This window comes from Anticarsia gemmatalis, chromosome 17 (genome assembly GCF_050436995.1).
Source record: "Anticarsia gemmatalis isolate Benzon Research Colony breed Stoneville strain chromosome 17, ilAntGemm2 primary, whole genome shotgun sequence".
NCBI classification, from domain to species: domain Eukaryota; kingdom Metazoa; phylum Arthropoda; class Insecta; order Lepidoptera; family Erebidae; genus Anticarsia; species Anticarsia gemmatalis.
The window spans coordinates 10,812,966-10,833,134 of NC_134761.1; the positions used below are offsets into that span (position 1 = coordinate 10,812,966).

The 20,169-nt window shown below is 37.4% G+C and overlaps 2 protein-coding genes across 3 annotated transcripts; one reads left to right on the top strand and one right to left on the bottom strand.

The window, feature by feature from the left end:
- The first annotated feature begins 653 nt into the window (after positions 1 to 653).
- Nup44A (nuclear pore complex protein Nup44A) lies at positions 654 to 15,670 on the top strand. The gene is made up of 9 exons (XM_076125104.1): positions 654 to 865; positions 1,194 to 1,350; positions 1,677 to 1,830; positions 6,764 to 6,871; positions 7,143 to 7,259; positions 9,033 to 9,191; positions 9,914 to 10,101; positions 10,534 to 10,713; positions 14,349 to 15,670. Exons 1-8 carry the CDS (start codon positions 731 to 733, stop codon positions 10,674 to 10,676), a joined length of 1,161 nt encoding a protein of 386 aa, XP_075981219.1. The 5' UTR covers positions 654 to 730; the 3' UTR covers positions 10,677 to 10,713; positions 14,349 to 15,670.
- Positions 11,080 to 19,873, bottom strand: LOC142979883 (serine/threonine-protein kinase NIM1-like). 2 transcript variants are annotated; one of them, XM_076125103.1, is made up of 11 exons: positions 19,582 to 19,873; positions 18,515 to 18,643; positions 18,032 to 18,204; positions 17,617 to 17,675; positions 17,241 to 17,370; positions 16,622 to 16,779; positions 13,780 to 13,931; positions 12,855 to 13,543; positions 12,670 to 12,756; positions 12,192 to 12,252; positions 11,080 to 11,898 (listed from the first exon to the last, which is right to left on the bottom strand). In XM_076125103.1, the coding sequence occupies exons 1-11, from the start codon at positions 19,714 to 19,716 to the stop codon at positions 11,818 to 11,820; spliced, it is 1,854 nt and encodes a 617-aa protein (XP_075981218.1). In that variant the 5' UTR covers positions 19,717 to 19,873; the 3' UTR covers positions 11,080 to 11,817. The 2 variants fall into 2 exon arrangements, with proteins under 2 accessions (XP_075981218.1, XP_075981217.1); XM_076125102.1 differs by having other exon boundaries at positions 11,080 to 11,901.
- Between the last annotated feature and the right edge of the window lie 296 nt (positions 19,874 to 20,169).

Sequence of the window (20,169 nt, forward strand, 5' to 3'; positions counted from 1 at the left end):
AGGTTCAAACACTGACTTATCGGAATCTGGCTTTGTTTTCGGTAATCTATCGAAGCCATAAACGGAATGAGGTTCCTGGTTCGATTCCCAAAAAGTAGCAAAGTACCTATATTAATCAAAAATTTTCAGTACTACTCCGGAGTATATTCCGTTCGCAGTAAATATGACAAAGGTGTAGGTACTTATTTGTTTTGCACAGGACACGATATTTCTGCTCTATCTTTCGAAAAAAACAACATAACTAATAAATTCCGTTCGCTACATATTATTATGCAAAACACGAGGTGAGTGAACTAATCTAATTATCTAACAGCTCGATTTCACTTTCTAGCGGTAATAAATCCTGTTTGTGACAGTTTGTGTAATATATTTTAAATATTGTTATTGAATAAAACTTTTCAGTTTTGTCTTGAACTTTTTTCTTTCGTAATGGTTGGTAACACAGGAAATACGTTTTGTTAGCGTATTACAATGCGAATAACAAAACTTTGCATTTACTATATACTTCTTATTTATTTAGCGCTAAATTGACAACGTAAAATTAATGCAAACTATTGTAAGCCAAATACTCAATACTATAATAAATAATATGTTACATTCCTTTTCATTTGTATTTCAGGGGTTTTTGCAGCTTTAGTTATAATAAAACGTACTTTGACAGTTGTCAGAGTCATGCAGCTGTAGGTTAGCGAGTTTTAATTTTGAAATTAAACTAAGCTAAGGCGGTAAAATGGGCGAATTAACTGCTACAAATCTGTTTGAATCACAAACAATATGTGCCGACCACAAGGATTTAATTCACGATGTTGCATACGATTTCTACGGCGAGAGAATGGCTACTTGTTCTAGCGACCAGTACGTGAAGGTGGGTTGAGTTGTTAGCAAACAAAAACGAAGAAACTACGCATAGTAACAGTGCAATTACTATAGGAATACATTCTAGATCTTCAAAAGCAAGTTTGAAAGCATATTGACGAACTAATGTATCGTTTATCTATGTAAATTCATTGTTTATAGTTGTGTTGGTTGTTTTTATCACAACGCGTTTCGTACATTGATAAAACAATTTCCTTTGTCCTTCTCTATTATTGTATAATAGTACGCATATATTCCAATATCTTAACACTGTTACAATAAAAAATATTGTTTAGTAATTTAACGTTATAATTTTCTAATATGAATAATGTTTGTAGGTATGGGATTCAGACGGGCACGGGGGTTGGCGGCTCACAGCCAGCTGGAAGGCGCATCACGGTTCTGTGTGGAAAGTCACTTGGGCACATCCAGAGTTTGGTCAAGTCATTGCTACATGTTCCTTTGACAGAACGGCTGCTATTTGGGAAGAAGTTGGTGAGTAGGATACCTTCTATAGAATACTAATATCATAAGCCACCAACCAATATACTAAGATCCATTTTGAAGTTAAAGTGGTACTTTATGTGGAACAAACATAGCTTTGTGGTACAGTATTATAAAAGTTCATTAGTAAAGATTGCTGGTAAGGTGTAGTAAAACAGTCCAAAATAACTATTGTGCATTTGCCTTGACTGTATCCCGGTGGTTGTTGGTTTATCCACTCTACATCATACATACATCTCTATTCATGCATCCACTCATGTCTAAAAACTCATGTATAAATCCCAGTCATTATAAACTCTTAATATGTCCTTTATCAGGTGATACAGCAGCTTCAGGATCAGAGAAAGGATTAAGGACTTGGTTAAAAAGATCTAACTTGGTAGACTCTAGGACCTCTGTAACCGATGTCAAGTTTGGTCCTAAGCACTTAGGTCTTTTACTGGTCACTTGTTCAGCTGATGGCATCATTAGGTATGTAATATAAGTAATGCATATATAATATACAGGGTGTCCCAAAACTCAACGATAATCCGAGACAGGATGAAAGGCAAAGTCATACCGGCTATAGGAAAAATAAAAAAAAAAATCCATATCACTTAGTTCAGCAATAATAGTAACTTTTCAAAAAAGTTGAAATTTCACACCCTTGGTCGCATTTTCAAGTCCTGTGATCAACAATGTCACAATTTCGCTGTGTTTTTTTGAATTTCGTGATCTTAATTAAATATGCTATTAATCTTATAACAAATTAATGCACAAAACATTGTTAATTTAATAAAAAAAGTTAAGTTTTAGTGAGTCATCTTTCTCAAAAATATCGTTAGTCAACTTTGACGCTTCATACTGAAAAAAAAATGTACTACACTATCCTTGGCAAGTTATTTCAAAAGTTGGCGCATTAAATCAAGATTTCAAAATGGTATAACACTTGCCACTTTTCTTGCCATTAAAAATGTTATTTTTATTTGAACGAAGAGTATCCTCGCAAATGGATCTGACGCAGTGGCACAATTTTATGGCATCCTCGTTCCCCCGATCTAAATCTAGTAGATATTTTTTACTGGGAATGCATAAAAAAAAAGTCTATTCAAAATCAATACAAAATCTATCAGAACTTGGCCAGAAAATTGACACAGCATCAGAAGAAATAAATGCAAGGAATTTTGCTTGACTGGTGAAAAAATCTTTTGTACGTCGTTGCAGAGCCTGTATTCGTGCCAGAGGAAAGCAATTATTTTTAGTAAAGAGGTAATTGAGTCAGTCCATAACAAATATTTAATGTAATAAACATAATAGGTAATAATAATTAAAAAAAAAACAATGAACGAACCATCGATCTTATTTAATTATTCTCCTTAAACTAAAGTAATTCCGAATTGTTTTCCCCTAGCATGAATTCAGACTCTGCAACGCCTTACAAAAGACCTTTGCACCAGTCAATCAAAATTCCTTGCATTTATTTCCTCTGACGCTGTGTCAATTTTCTGGCTAAGTTCTGATAGATTTTGTATTGATTTCGAATAGACTTTTTCTTTTATGCATTCCCGGTAAAAAATATCTACTGGATTTAGATCGGGGGAACGAGGATGCCATAAAATTGTGCCACTGCGTCCGATCCATTTGCGAGGATACTCTTCGTTCAAATAAAAATAACATTTTTAATGGCAAGAAAAGTGGCAAGTGTTATACCATTTTGAAATCTTGATTTAATGCGCCAACTTTTGAAATAACTTGCCAAGGATAGTGTAGTACATTTTTTTTCAGTATGAAGCGTCAAAGTTGACTAACGATATTTTTGAGAAAGATGACTCACTAAAACTTAACTTTTTTTATTAAATTAACAATGTTTTGTGCATTAATTTGTTATACGATTAATAGCATATTTAATTAAGATTACGAAATTCAAAAAAACACAGTGAAATTGTGACATTGTTGATCACAGGACTTGAAAATGCGACCAAGGGTGTGGAATTTCAACTTTTTTGAAAAGTGTCTATTATTGCTGAACTAAGTGATATGGAATTTTTTTTTTATTTTTCCTATAGCCGGTATGACTTGGCCTTTCATCCTGTCTCGGATTATCGTTGAGTTTTGGGACACCCTGTATATAGCATATTTAATAGGCATGGTTAACATCTAAATTATACAGGGTGTCCCATAACTCAACGATAATCCGAGACAGGATGAAAGGCCAAGTCATACCGGTTCTAGGAAAAATAAAAAAAAAATCCATATCACTTAGTTCAGCAATAATAGACACTTTTCAAAAAAGTTAAAATTCCACACCCTTGGTCGCATTTTCAAGTCCTGTGATCACCAATGTCACAATTTCGCTGTGATTTTTTGAATTTCGTGATCTTCATTAAATATGCTATTAATCGTAAAACAAATTAATGCACAAAACATTGTTGATTTAATAAAAAAAGTTAAGTTTTAGTTAGTCATCGTTCACAAAAATATCGTTAGTTAACTTTGACGCTTCATATTGAAAAATAAATGTACTACACTACCCTTGGCAAGTTATTTCAAAAGTTGGCGCATTTAATCAAGATTTCAAAACTGTGCAACACTTGTCACTTTTCTTGCCATTAAAAATGTTATTTTTATTTGAACGACGAGTATCCTCGAAAATGAATCGAACGCAGTCGTACAATTGTATGGCCTCCTCGTTCCCCCGATCTTAATCCAGTAGATATTTTTTACTGGGAATGTATAAAATAAAAAGTCTATTCAAAATCAATACAAAATCTATCAGAACTTTGCCAGAAAATTGACACAGCGTCAGAAGAAATAAATGCAAGGAATTTTGCTTGACTGGTGCAAAGATCTTTTGTACGCCGTTGCAGAGCCTGTATTCGTGCCAGAGGAAAGCAATTATTTTTAGTAATTGAGTCAGTCCATAACCAATATTTAATGTAATAAACATAATAGGTAATGATAATAAAAAAAAAGAATGAACGAACCATCGTTCTTATTAAATTATTCTCCTTAAACTAAAGTAATTCCGAATTGTTTTCCTCTGGCACGAATACAGGCTCTGCAACGCCTTACAAAAGACCTTTGCACCAGTCAAGCAAAATTCCTTGCATTTATTACCTCTGACGCTGTGTCAATTTTCTGGCGAAGTTCTAATAGATTTTGTATTGATTTCGAATAGACTTTTTCTTTTACGCATTCCCAGTAAAAAATATCTACTGGATTTAGATCGCGGGAACGAGGACGCCATACAATGAGTCACACCAATGATTTTTGTTATGAGCATATTTAAAAACTAGGTACTTCAAGGATAAAAAATCTGTTTTTATTTTTTTCGTATCTTCAAAAATGACCGAGATATTAAACGTCAAAGTATGGCCTTCGCGCCAAACTCCGGCGAAGCGGCCGCACGAACGTGTGACGTCATCTCGTGACACTGCTATTTCGTCAATACTTGCCGATACCTATATAGGCTCGTTGCGCTCTCGAGGTTTCGCTTTAAATAATTTGTTTTGCTTATAGTGGACAGACAAAATGGTTAGAAAATATTGTATTGTTCCTATGTGTACTAACTCCAGTGAAAAAACACCCCAAAAATTGTTTTTTTCTGTACCATGTAAACTGTTTTACATTTTTGCAAAAGACACCTTATCTAAAACTTAAAGCCCGGTTCTGATACTGTCAAGCGCAAATGTTAAATAGAAGTTTATTGCCTTTTGAACACTTCCTCAAGATCAAGATGCCATATCATGTTCATACATACCTAGCAATGAACTTCTACCTAACAGTTGATACTATTTAATAAGCAGTTCAATGACCTCACAGGCGGCGGCGAGCCGAGCGCGGTGGTTGAGTTGGCGTTGGTTTTTTGTTTTGAAAAAAGAACCCATGTTTATTAAATCTAATAATATCAAAATTAAAATGTTAGTTTAAAAGTTCTCATTACACACCCAATCATATAAGACTACCTACCTACAGAGTAGATTCATGCGTTCATATGATAGCCATCAACCTGACTAAAGTCAGAGGCAGGGGTGACAACTTTTTTTTTTTATATAATATTATTTTAAAACTATGTTTTCCAAATTTACACTTGGTAGGTACGTAACACTCATTATTTGTAATGCCAGTTCTAACAAACTTTCAATTTTATTGTTAACTACACACAAAAATATTATTAGTAGTATACGAGTTCAACTTTCTTTACCTGGGTCTAGTTGATGATTGTGTGCGTGGCGATCGAGATCGAGGATAACTTATTTTACAAAAAACACGATGATTAAATTTATAACACATACACATACTCAGACTCTTTAAATATTAAATGCAAATCACTTTTCAAATCAAAACTCCGCATCACCCGCAGTCGAACAAGCGTGTCTGTTGCGTCGTGACGTCAGCGCATAGCGCGCGAAGCAACGCAAATTTAAAAAAGCAGTGAAACTTTATAACGCTGTAACTTCGGTAATTTCGATCCGATTTTGATAAAACAAAAACTATTATTATCAGCATAAGTACACAAATTAAATGCAGTATGTTTAATAGTCATATTTTGATGTGCTGGTGTGACTCATTGTACCACTGCGTTCGTCCATTTTCGAGTATACTCGTCGTTCAAATAAAAATAACATTTTTAATGGCAAGAAAAGTGACAAGTGTTGCACAGTTTTGAAATCTTGATTAAATGCGCCAACTTTTGAAATAACTTGCCAAGGGTAGTGTAGTACATTTTTTTTTCAATATGAAGCGTCAAAGTTAACTAACGATATTTTTGTGAACCATGACTCACTAAAACTTTACTTTTTTTATTAATTCAACAATGTTTTGTGCATTAATTTGTTTTACGATTAATATCATATTTAATGAAGATCACGAAATTCAAAAAAACACAGCGAAATTGTGACATTGGTGATCACAGGACTTGAAAATGCGACCAAGGGTGTGAAATTTCAACTTTTTTGAAAAGTGTATATTATTGCTGAACTTAGTGATATGGATTTTTTTTTTATTTTTCCTAGAACCGGTATGACTTGGCCTTTCATCCTGTCACGGATTATCGTTGAGTTTTGGGACACCCTGTATAATATTGGTCAAAGGAGAAATGGAGCAGCAGAGGTTACTATCACTCATGTTCTCTACATCGATAGCCTTTGCTCCAATTCTCTATTCCTAAAATGCTTAAAATAGTTTACAAATAAAGCTAAAATATACCTTATAAGGTGTAAACCCTTTTATGTAATTAAACTTTAAACAGAAGATTTTTTAATACACTGTAGTAGATATTTATTAAGTTTACATCTCTCTTTCTGGCTATTTGTTTTATTTGGATGTGGGATCAACCTTCCTATAACTTCCCCTCCACTTCCCCCTTTCGTCAAAATAACATAATATAGTAAATGTTTACCTGATAATATACTTATTTTTTCAGGATCTATGAAGCTCCTGATGTAATGAACTTGGCACAATGGACACTGCAACATGAGATACCCACCAAAGTGTCTATCAGTTGCTTGTCCTGGAACCCATCACTGTCTAGGTAAGGACTACACATTCATTAACTATAAAGATTATCTGATTTGATTCTGAACAATTTTGTTGACCATAAATTTGTATATTTTATTCTGAACACCAATCTTGTCTCAAACAAAGATACAAAATCGTTAAAGGAGGATAAACAGCCAGATTAGAACTAATTGGATCTACATAATGTATTTTTGTTAATGGATTAAGAAAGGCACTAGATATTTCAAATATTATCTATTGTACCAGAATTGGCCTGTTGATCTTAATCGTGTGTTTTTCTCTAGGGTGGTACATCCTCCTATGTTAGCAGTGGGTAGTGATGAGCCCAACACAACAACTGCAGCTGCATCTGTACAGACTGACAAATCAACTGCTTGCAATGGAAAAGTCTTCATATATGAGTAAGTTATAAACACTAAGGGCTAGTTTCACAGCTTATAGATAAATGTCAGATAACCATTCTATTAGTTTGGCCCTAGATGGTCTACAATAATGCACAATCTATATATATATAAAAAAAGTCGTGTTAGTTACACCACTTATAACTCAAGAACGGCAGAACAGATTTGGCTGAAAATTGGTAGGGAGGTAGCTTAGAGCCAGGAGATGGACATAGGATACTTTTTATTCCGCTTGACCGTGTTTGAACATGATAGAAGAACAGAATATGGAAATACCAACACCAATTTAGTCATGACCTCCTGGTAGCTGTGGATCTATTTTCTGATTAGAATTAGGCCTAAAAAAATAAAAAACGGCTCTATAAACTCTAAAACCTCTCTATAAACCTTTTCACAGTTACCAGGAGATCATGACCACTTGCTAGCTAAACAACTTTAATTTTTTTAGATTTAGTTTCAAAACCGACGTAGTTTCATAGAAACTTTTTCACCCCCGTTAAGGCAGAATTTCCAAAATTATTTATTGCGTCATTCTTAATTTCTAACTATGTAGCCAAATATTAATTTTAATCGAATTAGCTCCAAAACTGACGGAGTTTCATACAAACTTAGCCCCTCTTTCTACCCCCCTAAAGTGCGAATTTCCAAAGAAAATAGCCTATATGTTAGCGAAGACTAATAGCTATATAACAAAAAAGTTTCATCTAAATCCGTCCTGTTGCTTTTGCGTGAAAAGCAAACAACAAATAGACAGACAAAAAAAAACATATTTTTGGCTTCTATTGGTTGTATGAAGATCCCCCATTTTAGTTTTTCTTTAAAATATATAATGTGTAGACATGAGGTTGTTATAATTTTATTATATGTATAGATTTACAAACACTTTTTTTTAAATAATAACATGCCATTTTTATTTTAGAGACAAATACAGAAATCTAACTAACTACATTCAAGATTTTTTTTACAATCATCTATACTCATAATAAAAAGCTGAAGAGTTTGTTTGTTTGAATGCGCTAATCTCAGGAACTACTGGTCCGATTGGAAAAAATATTTCAGAATTAGATAGCCCATTTATCGAGGGAGGCTATAGGCTATATAACATCACGCTATGACCAATACGAGCAAAGCAGCAGTAAAAAATGTTTCAAAAACGGGGAAAATTATCTCTTACTAGCTGACCCGCGCAACTTCGCTTGCGTCACATAAATTTTCCCCGTTTTTGTAACATTTTTCACTGGTACTCTGCTCCTATTGGTCGTAGCGTGATGATATATAGCCTAAAGCCTTCCTCGATAAATGGACTATCCAACACTGAAAGAATTTTTCAAATTGGACCAGTAGTTCCTGAGATTAGCGCGTTCAAACAAACAAACAAACAAACTCTTCAGCTTTATAATATTAGTATAGATGTGACGCAAGCGAAGTTGCGCGGGTCAGCTAGTATACAATATAATATACTAAACAATATCTAGACCATTTTTGGTTCATATCATTGACTGTCTAGTGCAGGGGTTTTCCAACCTTTTCTTCTTCTTGTTAGCAGGGACCACTATGTATGTATATTAAAAATAAAGTGTAATAATCATCCTGATGTTTTAAATTTTCAAATAATTCGCGGACCATATTTTGACTTTCGAAGTCCACTGGTGGTCCGCGGACCACTGGTTGGGAACCACTGGTCCAGTGTCTAGGAGTGGCTTTAGATGTTGCGCATACTACTTTCACAGTACAATTTTTCTTATCATTGTAAATACATTTCTTTTTCTATAGATATAGCGAAGGTTCCCGACGCTGGACTAGAACTGACTGCCTGGCGTCAGTGCAGGAGCCGGTCAACGACATAGCGTTCGCGCCGAACCTCGGCCGATCGTTCCACCTCCTCGCCGTCGCCACCAAGGACGTCCGCATCATCAAGATTGAACCTATTGCGTGAGATATACTATACTTTTAGCTATTTTAGTTGTGGATTAAATAGAACAGTGACTGTTATGAAAAAAAAAAGGTTTTCTTTATAGAACTAAGGATCTTAGGTTTAAGGAACTTAAGCTATAACCATGTGAAGAGAGCATTATGTCCTGTCACATGTCTACAATTAAGGTGACTGGTGTTATGAGGCGAGTGTAGCAAGAAGCAAACATGAATCTTACGCCGTGTGCAGAAATCTATATAAAATAACCATTTCACTTGCTTATGAGTGCTTTGTTTCTACATACTAAACGTACGAACGCTCGCTACGTATTAGCTCAGTGTGGTTTGAGGCTCAAAACCAGTGGCGTAGCGTGCATTGGCGGGACCCCGTATAAAAAATTGTTTAGGGGTAAAGATTTTCACGAAAGAAAATTATATTAAATAAAATAATAATAAAAAATATGATAATTATTATTATTTCTTTTTCCTTACACACTTTTGAGGGCCCCGTGGCCCGGGGGCCCCGTATAATTGATACGGAAGATACGGCGGTAGCTACGCCCCTGCTCAAAACTGACGACAGATCGTTAAGTTTCGTTTCAGTTTCGCTACCAGTCCATAGATAGAGTTATTGCTTTTTACGCAGCGTTTTCAATATAGCGCGTTCTAGGTACGAAGCGGCTGCAATACAGTGACTAAACACATCAAACTTGTTATTAATGTCGCTATGTAATGTGTTCCAGCGAGTCAGGCGGCGCGGGCAGCACGAGCGGCGCGGTAGTGGCGGGCGGCGCGGGCGGCGCGCGCTTCAAGTGCGAGGTGGTGGCGGCCTTCGAGGAGCACTACGCGTGCGTGTGGCGCGTGGCGTGGAACGTCACGGGCACGCTGCTCGCCTCCTCCGGGGACGACTGCACCGTGCGCCTGTGGAAGAGTGAGTCGCTACCCTAACACTCGTGATGACCCTACTGATTTACTTTTTCTTTGACTGCCTCTGTGGTCTTAAGGTGGTAATGTATATGATTGCTGATCTCGAGGTGTCAAATTACATTCCCGAATCGGGTAAAGCAACTATACTTACCTGGCATAGGTACAACGTGATCATGAAGGCGGCTAGAATATCCTCAATAGTAGCACGGAGTTTGCTTAAAGCGTGTAGTATATGGCAAGCCTACCCCTATTACATGTGACTAACATTGTAAACTTATACGCATCTACCTACACTTACGGGTATAACATGCCTGATATTATGTAGGTATGTTTGTATCTAGCTCGACTGTTTCAAAGTTAAACTTGAATTTGTTCATAACAGTAAAATGATATTGCATTAAAATGTCCCTTTAACGTATTATTATAACAATTGCAGTGCAATACATGAACCAGTGGAAGTGCGTGGCGGTGTTCAAGAACGAGCCGGTGCCGGGCGACTCGCCGCCGCTGGCCCGCGCGCACACCACGTACATGCGCATGGCGACGATGGCCAACCCCTCGCACATGCCCTTCCACTGACACCGGCGCAACGGCTCCTGGACGCCCGGCTGTCACGGTAAGATACTATACCCTTGATGATAATCGGCCATACTAGCGTGGCCGAAAACGGCAAAGATGACCATGTGACCAGGGCCTTAACCCATGCTCGACAGAATGTCGACAAATTTTCGCTCAAGAATTTTCTTTCTGAATAACACCTAGCAATAACAACCTTGCAAGTTTTGAGGAGTTCAAAAGTGATCAGCCTGTTTTCCATCAGACATTACGTGTATAAATTTGGAGGTGTGTGGGCAAAAAAATTGTGTTCTATCAGTTTAAATTGTCCTAGGAATCCTGGCTACGTGGAAGACCAGCTATTTACTTTTATACCTAGAGTTAAGTGTACTTCATAAACTCAATAAGAGTACTTATACGAACAGTATAAAATCAAGAATAATGATATAATGTACAACTTATATTACTTCAATAAAATACATGCGTACAACATAACATAACACTCTATTATTTAGTACAAAACTCGTACAAACGTAACAAAAAATACTATTCCAAAAACGATTGCATTTGTCGCGAGTAACAAACATCTTTATTCGCTTAATATTAATGTAACACGTTGATAATTTTGACGTACACCACGGCTGGGGTTGCCACACTTTATAAACTGTATCTATATTATTTAGAGGTCAATATAAAAGATAGAATTGATTGGAAAAAAACTCTTAATTCGTGTATTACAAAATTGATAATATTGCTTTTGCAAAGGACAACATTATTATTGACTTGTAAAACTATATTCCTTCCTAAAATCATCTTCGTCATCGTCTTATAAATGCGAAAGTCACGATTTCATGTCTAAAACCACCTAACCAGTTTTATGGTTTTATAACCAGAAATGGAGCATGGAGTGTTGAAGACAAGGGTCGAACGAAGATAGTTTATACGCGAGTGGAGACCCAATAGTAAATAAAATAGTCCATTGATAGAAAACATGCGAAATTAACTTACAGTCGATATTTTTTTTTGAATAGTTCTCTAAGACCTCAAAAGTTTGCGTGATATTTGTTGGCAATCCTAGCCGTGGAGCACCGGCGACTAGTCGTGATGTGCTGATTAGTCGCGGTGCGTTTAGTCGTGGTGCGATTAGTCGTAGTGCGATCAGTCGTTACTTCATGGGTGCCGTGCGCCGGAGTCGTTGTAAGTGCGTGGTCTCCTTGCTTATGCTCCTTGATGAGTACCAGCCCACCTGCTGAGTGACGAAATACTAGTTAAAAATATTTAGAAAGTGCCATATTAATATTATAGACTCAAAAGTTATTTAGTCTGTCTGTCACGTTTTCATAGTTAAACTGCTGAAACGTTTTGGACGAAATTTAGTATAGAGGTAGTTGAAGTGCCCGTATCGAACATGACCTATTACCGGCTAGACCTAAAAGGGTGAGAAACGTTGTATGCTTGCGGGTCAGCTAATCTTTAAAAAGCAGGCAACTATTTTCATAATTATATCCTTAACTAATGCAAATAAGTAAAAATAAGTACCGGCATCGCTCTCTCGCTCTTGCAGTGACTGTTGGACGATGAATGTGGACTCACGATGTTACTGAAACAAACAAAACGTTTTAAATATGACCTTTTAAACACTTTTATTTTACTTCTAGTCTGACTACTTAGTAAAGAGATTATATCGATCATTTGGTGTATTTCCTAAACAAAGTAGCCATATTTAGTCCACTTTAGTTTATTTTCCTAACCGTGTGTTGTTATGTGATAAAAATATGGCTAGTTAGTTATAAAAGAGAATCAACGAATAGAAGGTGTTGAAAGAGTTAATAGCGTTTTTCAAGGAAGTAGCTTGATATGTAGTCAGGTTCTTACTTTTAGTTAAGAATACGGGGTAATTGTTTGGTTACCACTCATCATCAGTTATTGATGCATTGCTACTACACTGCTGTTTCTCTTTATTTCTAAAAATTCGATTGTGCTGTGGTCAAATCAAATGTGTGATTAAAAAGCTTACCCCAAAGAGGCTCTTTTGATGGTAGTTGCAGTACTCTGTAACAGGATCCTCGCTGGAGGAGTCACCAGTCCGCCGCTAGCACGCCAACTGCACATGGACGGCAAAAAATTAGGTTTTATTACTTCCATACAATTCCACGCAAATCAAAATCTTGGTTAGTGGAAGAGTAGTCCTTTTTAACTCACCTCGGTAATCCATCCCCTCCCTTCCTATAGAACTCAGCACGTTTATCACCCAGTCTGTTCGGGCAGCTGCTCAACCTGATAGGCCTCTCTTCCTCCAAAGACACCTTCCTCACAAACGGCACTCTTATCCCCTTCCTCGCCTTATCATTCACATCAGTACTGGAATGTTCGTCAATACTCGGCAGCCGAGGGTCCAGGCCACAGTCTCCATTGTCATACACCTTGTACACAGGCTTCTTCATCACATACATGCTACTCAAAGGCCTCCCCACAGAGCGAGGACTCTGCAATTGTATCTTCTTAGCCTTTTCCGGAATCTTCGGCGCCAATTTCGGAGGGTCCGGGGTCACATTTCGATTCAAGATGTTGATTTTCGGTTCCGGTCGTGGAGGGGTGCTGCAGATTCGGATTTTTTGGACGGGGGGTGTGTATTTCGAGGGTGTGGGAGCTTTGCTGGTTGACGCGTCGGTGTCTACTTCGTATTTTGGCCGATATTCTGGCGGGGTGACTGGCCTGGGCTCTTGGTTGCTATTGGACCAGAGCAGGTCGGTCCCGGAGACGCTCTGAAGCTGTAGCAGATGCGTCTTTATATTGTATACGCCTGCGATGGGACCGAACGGTTCAGCTTTGATTTGTGCCACCACGTCCATTACAGTCATTTGACATAGTTCTGATATTTGACGGTATATCTGCAAACAATTATAATTGTATAGTTTAACTCACTAAAGCTGAGTGACGCATTTGTTACTACGAATACTTCTTTCTTACGTAACACATACTGTTTCATTTGCGTACTTATAAGTACAACGTGATTTATAAATATACAGACCTCAAAATAATATCGTTCGCGGAGTAAAGCAAAACAAACACATAACCCTCCTTAGCGACGCGCAAGTATAAAAAAACCGGTATTTACTCCCCTTACCTCCCTATTGGTAGTGATGTCGACGATTCCAAAGGGGTGTGTTTTCATCCTCATGTTGGGACGCTTGAGCCAGCGGTGACGGGACGCCTCCTCTATCTTCATACGCAAGTCCACGTTGGGCTCCAATAAGTGCTGGATGAAAGCCTTGCACTCTGAGGACCAAAGAGTTACCTTACGTTAATTCAAATTCAAAACTTCCTTTGTTTCGTAAATTATATTTTTTTTTTATCTACCACCGTTTGCAATATCCATTTCAGTTGTAAGTTATAATAAATGGCAAAAAAAATAAGGCTCGCTCTTTTGAATTGCCCATACATTTTTAAAAGAGAAACTGAGCCAAGTTTTCTTGGCTGAAAACTGACTGAAGACTTATAGCTTAAACAAATATAATTAAAAAGTATTATAAAATATTACTCTTGTTTTTTAAACGTTCGAGAGGGATTCTCCATACCTTTTGATATTATCTAAGCAAGTTTAGGAGTAATAAACATTAATCAAAGTTTCTGAAGAACTTCATAGTAATCATTTATTTATTATTCTTCATATTACAGCTGTATTTCCTGTTGCAGGTACAAAGTGAACGGGGCCGCCAGGAGTTGTGAACAGAACGTTTTAAAACGAGTGTACCGTGAACATACTGTGAACTTTACTTACTACTGAAATCTTAAAGTAATTTGCTCAAAATATAGAATAGTTATACGACATTCACACAATATGTGGATATTTTTGTTGTAGTACATAAAAAAACAAACATACATACAAACATAAAAACACGCCTTTTCCCATAGGAGTAGGCAGAGACCAGAGAACGCCACTTGGTACGATACTTACAAACTTCCTTTGCTTCATTCTCATCCACATCTTCTCACACAGGACCGCCGGTTACGAGTACAACAAACCTGATCTTTGTATGTCTTTGGAGTGCGTTCCCTCCCGGCGATTCCATTTATGTATGCACATTAAATAAAAAATATTATTCGAAATACCTTGCAAAAGTTTTTACGAGCAACAAACATCTATATATTCGTTAGTTAGTTTCGTTTGTAATAGAGTAGTAAAATAGTGCCAACATAACGTCAAAACATTACCAGAAAACCTTCAGTTATTATATAAAATTTCGAGAATGTTATGTTCTGAGCAAATTACTTTCTGATCAACTAATCATAACTCATAATTTTGTGCAAAATTTGTACTTTTTATTTTAATATATTTAATTAAAATAGTGACCGATTTTCCTTTCATATTGGCTACTTTTCTAAGGCCATTAAACCTATGTCAAAACTATTATTTTTTGTGAATTATGTATGTGTTTTTTTACTGTATAATTTTAAGTCAATCCGCATAAACAAGCATTTATACATGTTAAACTTTGTTCATATCTACAGAATAGTAATGTTGCTACTATAGACTGACAACTTAGTAGGGAGCCTTGGCCTTGGAGAGGGTTGAAATATTGTGTGTTAGCTGCACCAATCGGGCCACCGTCAGCTACATATTGTTGCAGATTACAGATGTTCTAAATTCTTCTTTTTTTACCTCCGCCAGCCGCGAATCTTGCATACAAGGCTCTTTATAAAGTTGTAGGACTATACAAAACAGCACATATGATAAAACTCCTTGAGCATTAATGAAGCTTGCACATACATACAAGAATTGACATACAAAAGTGTATGGAAACTGCAGTCTTTGTCTTTGTTACTGTGTCTATAGGTTCAAATGGTGTAATTTTTCTATGTCAACCAAATGAATTGTTTAAAACATTAGATAATAAGGTAATGTGATTACAAAACTTCTACTCCTTTTGTACTTCTAATAGAGACTAGTTTTGTAACAAATCATTGTTTAATGTTAAGGTGCAGTAATTGTAATAAAAAAGTCAAATTTAATGTTATTGATAGGTCTTTTATTGCCTCGAAAAATTGTTTTTAGATGGTTATCAAATTAATTCGTAGATTGCGTACGTGCTTTTAATCACCAATGTAGAGGCGCCCGTAGCCAGTTCACCGATCGGTAAACGTTCTGTGGGTTAAGCAAACCTTGGCGCGATCATTAAATAGATGGGTAAACGCACAGTGGTATTTAAACTGGGTGTCTCCGTGCTTCAGAGGGGACGTAAACTGTCGGCCCCGGTTGTTGTCAATAAAGATAATAGTCGTTAAGCCACGCACGTCAAAGGCCTTTCGGCGGCTTGAACAACTTTGACACTAAGTTGACCACTAACCATACGATAAGAAGAAGTAGATCACCAATTTATGAATGTAAGCGTGAGTACTCACGCAGATTAAAACTTGGCGCATCGCTAAAATTATCGAATAATAGAGTTTGTATATTACTCGATAATTATAATCGAAAGCAATGGGCGTTCATTATGAATCTCTCGATCGAGTTAATACGTCAGCCAAAAATCTTGGCTTGATTGAGCTAAGAATAAACTTATGAAAACTCGTACAAAATAATGTCAGCGATAGACCCCCGTATACGAGTTTGTTACGAGTTTGTACGTGTATTTTAAGACGAATGGAGAAAAAAACACGGGGTATTGGCGATTTATAGGTTGTAAATAAGTGTAGTAGTACATTACAATTACAACTTACATGTATAGTATTATACTGTTCATGTAAGGCGGTAATAAATATCTAATATATAAAATTCTCGCGTCACAGTTTTCGTTGCCATATTCCTCCGAAACGGCTTGACCGATTCTCATGAAATTTTGTGAGCATATTGAGTTGGTCTGAGAATCGGCCAACATCCATTTTCCATACCCCTAAGTGACACTTTTTTTTTATTTATACGGCAAGACAATGTTTGCCGGGTCAGCTAGTATAAGTATAAATATTACCGGGCGAGTGGTGTGCGAGCGCGGCGCGTTGCTTGCGCGTGAAGCCGCGCGTGATGGCGGCTCGTAGCAGCGGCCGGGAGCGCGCCTCGCCCTCCGCGCCCGCCCCGCCGCCCGAGAACGGCAGCCCGCCCGTCACCATGCCGTACACTATCACGCCTCTGTAACCGTTACGTACACTTACAAACTAATATACGACACTGCTTCATTTCCATCAGTCTAGCCTTACTTCCAACTATGTTGGAGACGGCTTCAAATCTCACCGGATGCATCTGAATACCAGTATTTTACATGGAGCGACTGCATATCGGACCTCCACAACCCAGTTACTCGGGCTATAACTCGATACCCATCGCTGAGACTGCTACTAAGTACTTCGTTTACTGACTAAAATTACTATTGATAACTATTGATGATAGTCGGAAATGAAAAGTATCTTGAATGAAATAGACGGGGTAATAAAATGCCTAATTTTAATTCTCCAACAATGCTTGTAAAAAGACAGAAACGATGTAAATAAAATCAGATTTTCTCAAACGAAATTTGTATCATAGAATTGACAGATTAAGATGAATTATTAATCTAGAAAAAGAAAATGGTTTTGCAAAACTAAATATCGTACATGCTCCAAAGATCGACTTCGGGTCCGTAGCGTCGCCCGTCGACGAACAGCTCCGGCGCGGCGTACTCGAGCGAGCCGCACGGTGTACGCAGCGACGCGCCCACACTCCACATGTTTGATAGACCGAAATCTGCACAACAAATATACAAAAATAAATTCATATCGATTCGCATTGTCCAGTATAACAGCTTGTGAATAACTGTCATATAACGGATTTGCAAGTAACATCGAAAGTAACAAAATAACTGTTAAAATTCCATCTGTTATGTTACATAAGTGATGATTAGAATTTTCCTATGATAGCAGTCCTTATAGCCAAGTTGTAACCACTGATGATGTGCTTGAAAGGTGTCGAGAAAATAAAACAGTGTCTTACCAACTATTTTGATGAACTGCTTAGTGCTGTCAAGCATGATGTTTTCCATTTTCAAGTCACTGAAAGAAAAAGCAAAGCCATGTTTAGTATTTAGTACAGTTTTGCAAGGATTAAGTATCTATAATGAGAAGAAATACACACTTGCGTATGTGTTTAAAGCAGTGGTTCCCAACCAGTGGTCCGTGAAAGTCAAAATATGGTCCGCGAATGACTTTAAAATTTTAAATTTTCAGGATGATTATTACATTTTATTTTTAATATACTTACATAGTGGTCCCTGCTAATGAGAATAATATACAAGTGGTCCCGGACTAAGAAAAGGTTGGGAACCCCTGGTTCAAAGGAACCTGTTTTAAGAGTGTTTCTACAATTTATCTGCTATAACATAGCACAAAGTTATAATATACTACGTTACCGGTGTACGACGCCTCTAGCATGCATATGCCGCACGGCGGAGACGAGCTGCGCGGCGAGCGAGCGCGCGCGCGCCTCGGGCAGGCCGCGGGACAGAGCGCGCGCGCCGAGCACGTGCGTGCACAGGTCGCCGCCGCCCGCCGCCTCCATCACCACGTACAGCCGGGGACCGTGCTGCAACACATTTACACTAGTTTGATAGAATATCCGGTTTTGGTAAATGTTGATGTTCTTTTGCAGTACTCACTCGAAGGTTCAATCTTTCTATGCTAAACACCCTTTAAAAACAATTCTAGTTAAACTATCAGTACAGTAGTAACTATCTCTACTATTCGCACATTCGTTTTCTTTTTCCTTATTTTTTTATATAGGCACACATTCAAGATTCAAAGGCTTTAAGAATCTGCTTACATAAGCGGTTTGGAAAGTTAAGCTGTCAACAACAAATAGCGACTTAACAGTTTGATTATGCAGATCAGCTCACCATCATAGTTTCATAGAGCGCGGCGATGCAAGGGTGCCGCAGCTTGGCCATGACACGCGGCTCACGATGCAGGTTCCTCCGAGCATACTCCTCCTTTATACAAGTCAGGTCTATGATCTTGATCGCCACCTATAACAGAAAACAAATCATAATCCTCATTACTGTCCCACAGCTGGGCAAGGGTTTGCTTCAAACAAACTACATAAAATGCACCTTACTGTCCCACTGCTGGGCAAGGGAGTGCTAGAGGATTGAAGCTGTGAGCGAACTACGATGGGCAAGTAAGAGTTGGTGAAACGGAAAACTGTATTAAAATCCATTTATTTACTTTTCTGTAAGTATTTCAGTTAATGTTGATCGTCTCCATTTTAAATTCGAGTTGGTTTTTTAATATTTTCTTGTACCTACCTACGTACGTAGCTCAAGTTTTCCCAATGTGGCCGACATAGCCTTTTGGTGGCTTAAGGTCTTGAAAATAAATTTGATGAAAAAAACAACCATTAAGATCCTTTTCATAACTTCTGAATAGGACCGAGGCCGTACGGATACTACTCGATGTTTAAGTAAATATATGGAAATGCCAGTTTCTGTTTGTATTATGTCCACCCCACATAGCATATTATACAGTTTGTAAGTACTTAACACAACAATCGCAATGCGTTTTTCCCAATACAACAAGCAAGGCTATCTGGCAAACTATCAAGCAAAAAAAAATACTAACTATTTTAAACATATATGGCAAAGTCCCCAACCCATATTTGGCCAGCGTGGTGGCCTTAATCCTAACCTCTCCCTCATTTAGGAGGAGACCCTTGCACAGCAGTGAGACAGTAATGGGTTAATTTATTTATTTTATTTTAAACATATCGGTAATCGAACCAGCGACCCTGCGATCAGTAGTTGTTTCTATAGAAATGTATTTATAACTCGAAGCTACATACCACATCAGTCACATAATCAGAATCGATTATTTACTTAACTCAACATTTACGATCTATCTTACATTTTGCTTAATCATCAACGATTCCTTAGCCACTTTCGTGATGCTTACTTCATAAAGAAATTACCTTTTTCCCTATAATTCTATGTGTCGCCTCCTCAACGCGAGCAAAGTGTCCCTTCCCTAGAACTTTGCCCGTCATCAGATAGTTTCCAACACTATACACTTGTCCCTTATTCCTTGTCATATTGGCACTCTTCATCACTAACTTTACTCACTAATTTTGTTTCATAATTATATTATTTCAAACGCGAAAATAACGTATTTATACTAACAATACAAATATAACGTTTTCTCACACTAATATTATCGTATTTACTTGTAAACGTCATAGTAAATGTTTGGGTACCATCTTTTGTTTGATCTTCGAAATTGGAACTATTTACTGACAGACGTGACATTTGATTGGTCTATTTTTAACGGCTAAATGTAACGGCCAGTGCGTCTGTCGAACGGTTGATACTAAATAGGTTTTTCTAGTACGTGATGTACGACGTGCGTGGGTTAGGATCGTCGGCTTGCTGTTTCTATTGCTTTGTTAATCACAGGTTCGGTTGCCAAAGAGATGCAAAGGGGTAATTACTAATTACGTGATAATTTATCAAGCTGGTATTGTTTCCAAAGGTAGAATCTGAATGTCTTAGCAGGCCTTATG